The sequence below is a fragment of the Charadrius vociferus genome, unplaced genomic scaffold, assembly GCF_000708025.1.
Source record: "Charadrius vociferus isolate BGI_N301 unplaced genomic scaffold, ASM70802v2 scaffold486, whole genome shotgun sequence".
In the NCBI taxonomy this organism is placed as follows: Eukaryota; Metazoa; Chordata; class Aves; order Charadriiformes; family Charadriidae; genus Charadrius; species Charadrius vociferus.
Window position 1 is genome coordinate 301302 of NW_009648965.1, and position 4413 is coordinate 305714.

The 4413-nt window shown below is 53.9% G+C and overlaps 1 protein-coding gene across 1 annotated transcript in view; it reads left to right on the forward strand.

The window, feature by feature from the left end:
* The first annotated feature begins 4130 nt into the window (after nt 1–4130).
* The window catches only part of MMS19 (MMS19 nucleotide excision repair homolog (S. cerevisiae)), an 11519-nt gene continuing 11236 nt past the window's right edge, over nt 4131–4413 (forward strand). The window contains exon 1 of the mRNA XM_009887700.1: nt 4131–4170. Coding sequence (XP_009886002.1) covers nt 4131–4170 — 40 coding nt within the window. The remainder of the gene's footprint in view (nt 4171–4413) is intronic.

Genomic DNA, 4413 nt, shown 5'->3' on the forward strand with positions numbered 1-4413 from the left:
GGCAGGCTGTGAGGATGTGGGGCAGGCTGGGGGGCTGGCCGTGGGGATGCGGGGCTGGCTGCGGGGATGTGGGGTTGGCTGTAGGGATATGGGGCAGGCTGTAGGGCTGGCTGGCTGTAGGAATGCGGGCCCGACTGTGGGGCAGGGTGTGGGGATGTGGGACAGAGCGTGGCCGTGGGTTGTGGGGCTGGGGCATGAGGCTGTGGAGCAGGGCATGGGAGAATGGGTAGGGCCTGCAGCTGTGAGCTGGGCATTGAAAGGGGGGATGAGAGTGTGGGATAGGTGTGGGGCAGCAGCTAGGGTGAGGGGCACTAGGGGCAAGACAGAGGTGGGTGTGGGTAGATGTGGGGCTGTTGGGAGCTGGGGTGAGAGCAGAGTTGTGGGGTTTGTGGGGTGGGTCAGGGCTTTAGATGATAGGTCTAAAGCGTGGAGTGGGATTGAAGGTGTTGGATCTGCAAGGGCTGGCCTGGAACAGGGAATGGGGCTTCAGGCTGGGATATATGGCATGGGATGTGTGAGCTGACGGGAGCACAAGGCTGCAGGCCCTGGCATTGCAGTTTTGAGGTGCAGTGGGAGCTGCTGTGGGTGGTACTGGGTATGGCTGGCTGGGAGGTGGCTGCGGCTGGGTGGCAGAGAAGGCACCAGTGTCAAGGGAGTCCCTGGCCTTGCTGTGATCACAGAATGACAGGGGTTGGAAGTAAGCTCTGGAGATCATCTAGTCCACCCCCCGGCCAGAGCAGGTACATCTAGAGCAGGTTGCACAGGATGGCATGAAGGCATCCAGATGCTGTGGGAGATGACTGATGTGCAGGCTTCGCTGGCCTGTGCTTCTGGGGCCCAGGCTCTCACTGCCCTCACTGTGGTTTCTCCTCCTTTCCCGGCAGGGCTTGGGGCATTTGGTTTCCTTGGCTAATTTGTCTTTCTGCTTGGAGCAGCTGTTTGGTGACTTTGTTCCATTGCAGCTTCAGGAATGTGGATTTCTAAGGATAAGGCAGCATGTTTGTGTTTCTAGGCAGTGACTTAGCGTGTTTTATAAAGGAGTTGGGAGAGCAGAGAAGGACTACGTAGATTACATTACACAGAGGGGTAGCTTATAGACCTTTCCCAAGACTGATAGATTGTGAACTGATCCATGGTATCTTGGTGATGAGATGAGCTGGCAAAGCAGGAAGGTAACCCAGTGGTCTGTGTAACAGAGTGAAGAAAACACCAAGGAAATTTGGAGGAATTCACTAAACTATGTGACATTCAAGATGTTGTAAAAGAGTTGCACAGAGCCTTCGACATATTTGGGGTAGACAAGGGGAAAGATAACCTTACAACTGCTATTGTCGTCTGTGGTCATGTTACAGAAGTGCCCAGAGAAAGCTTTGTCTCTTCAAAGACATGCAAAGAGAAGAGCCGCCCCTGCCCACCCCCACCCCCAGCTCTCGTCAGCCGTATGGCACTGGTGACAAACCTACCTTGACAAGCGAGGGGACCAGCAAGTGTCCTTTGGCCACTCTGACCTTGTATAGAATCACCCATCAGAAAGTATTAAATTGCGTCATGTATCCTTGAGCAAAAGGGGAGGTTTTTTCTAACCTTGTGGCCATTGTGCAATTGTTGGAAGAAAGGCACTGAGCTTCTCCCATGTGTTGCTGAGTACTAAATTGAGTGTAACTTGGCAAGGGGAAGAAAGGCCTCGGTGCTGTCACAGGCAGCTTGAGCTGCACGGGTCAGTGGGTGGCAGAAGGAGGCTGAACTCATTTTTATTAAAAGATGGGGAGAGAATGATATTGTTCTTACAGAAATCCGTCACACTCCCCGTGAATGCTGTACTCACGTTTTGAGGGTGCGGGGGAGACAAGAATGCAAAGCCTGCAGAAGTGATTAATGTCTAGAAGGACACTGCATGAAAGGGGGACAGACATGTCACGAAAGGGAGCAGATTGACTCTGAGTAATAATGCAGCAAAGGGCAAATGGCTTGCTTCTGTTTAGCCTCTGGGACTACAGGATACACCAGAATAGGAAGGCAGCCCCTCCTGGTAAAGGGAGTGCTGGGATTCAAGGTGCATAATTAACCTTGGGGACGTGCTGCTGCCAGATGTGGAGGCAGAAGTTTCACAGGCTCACCACTGTGCCTGCTGTGCTGATGAGGCAGGTCCAATTATAGCTGTGCTTGCACTTAAGCCATGGCCTGCGTGGCTCTGCCTGCGAGCAGGAGGCAGCGCTTGCAGGTCATGCTGTCAGGGCTGGCGTGGTCACTCCATGCGAGGCCAAGCTGGTCACACTCCCGGGTCCCTGACAACAGAGCGAGTTGTCTCACTGTAGCAGAGTGAAGGGGCTGCTAACTGCAGGAACGTCAATAGCTGATTGTGGTTTGATCATTATACCTCAGCTCTTTCCTGTTGATTAGGAAACAAGCAGCTCTATGTAGATGCTGCTTTCAACCTATGAAAATGCAGAGACAGAGTGCTTGGCCGCAGAGACAGCATTTGTCTCAGACCTTCTCCATGGTGGTTCAGAGGCATGAGGGCTTTTCGTGAGCTTGCAGAGCGGGATGTTGGTATGCTGGGTGGGAAGGGGTCATACCAGCTCGCCCAGCAGCCCGCTCTGCTTTGTGCTGCTGCACAGCACCCACTTGCTGCTGCACTGTAGTTCTTCTACAATAAATTTTGCTGGCACCTTATGGCTCAGGTGCACCTCCTTTTCTCACTCAAGACACCCCCTGTTCAGTCTGTGCCTGTCGACTCCACAACCTGCTGGGCTCCTCAAGGAATGCAGCTCCCCTTATCTGTTCTGCCCCTCAGCCCAGGCTCCCTTTCCCTGCTCTGCCAGGCGTGATTGGAAGCTCTGTCTCTGGAGCCAGGGCTGCTTGCCGTCAGAAAACACTGTCATCCCTTCTCCCATCCCCAGAGACCCCTCTCTGATAAATAGCGTGCCTTAATACTGGAATTAGCTGCTTAGGAAGAGCCAGTAAATGCTTGCAACAACGGGAGACGCTAGCTGAGACAAGGCCTGGGAAAGCCCCGAATGAAACCTTTAGGCTTGTGAGGGGGTGGGTGCACTGTCAGTCATGTAGGCAAGACTTCATCAGGGCAGAGGGATAACAGGGCCCTCTGGAGTGCCCAGTAGTGCTCCTGGGCAAAGGCAGTGAGTCTGGATGACTGGAAGGTGTTTTTTATTTGTGGAGGAAAGCTGTTTCGTCCAGGTAGAGAGTGAAGGATGCTGCTTGTTTCCCATCAATGTCCCTTGCCACATGAGCTACAGGTTAGAGGGCTGAAAGTAAGGCAGTCCCTTGCCCCCCACCCCACGTCTGACCACAGGGCATGCACAGAGCTTTCATTCTGGGAAGACGTCACGTTGGTGGTGAGTGGCAGGAGTGAAGAACTTGCCCTTCTGCCAAGGCTTTCGTAGGATGCAGCCGGTCCTTACCAAAGCCTCCTGAGGAGTGACTCTTCCCCCAGTTGAGTTGCAAGAATATTGAGGCAGGAGGTGAGTGAGGCAACCTGGCAGGGTGTCTGAGTCAGAGCTGGAAATAGAGTCTAGGAGTCCCAATGTTTCGTCTTCCTCTAACCACAAAGCTGCCTTTCTCCCTGCCCTCCATCTTGGAGGGAATTTGTGCAGGCCTTGCTCAGCATAGCGTGGAGGTGGCAGAGCCAAGGTGGGAAGCTTGGTGAACGCTAGTGTTTAGGCTGTTTGCTTGGCCAGTTCTCCCTCAGGAAGCGCCTAGGGAACTGCCCTCTATCTCCTCCCAGCTTGCTCGCATTAGAGAAGTGGTTTTTGGCATCTCAGCAAAGTGGAGCACAGCAAGGCGGCTTCTCTCTGCAGCCACACGTTGGTTATGAACGCAGCCAGGCTGCAGGGAGAGGGTAGAGGCAAAGTGCAGGCAAGTTCACCCCTTGCTGCCTGCTCTCAGCTCTGATCTAGTCGAGGCAGCTCGCAGTCCCAGATGTGTTTGCAGGCAGGGCTGGAGGCAGCTCCACCAACTAAGTGCACATGGCTTCTTTGGTGCTTAGTGAGTTGCCAGCATCTGGTCAGCCTTTCCTGCTGCAGTGCTGGGACCCTTCCCAGTGCTGTGCCTGACTGACAGTCTGGGAGTCTCTTTGGTTCACTCTCTTTACCTCCTTTCTCCAGGGGTGAAAGATGGAAGCTGGACTGTGCTGCAGCTTGTGGAAGCACTGGGGTGAGTAAAGCCTTATACATGTTATTACATCTCATAAGAGCCTTACAGGGGAGATTCCCCCAAGGAGGTACAGTGAGAAGGAGAAGTGTGATCATCCAGGATGAGCTAGCTTCAGTGCTGGTAGGTGCACCACAGCACCCAGGCCTGCAAGGATGTTGTCTGCTCACAGTATGGAGCCTGAGCTGGTGCTTTGCCCTCCCAGAACTTGGGAGCTGTTTGGGAAAGAGCAGGGCTGGACCAGCT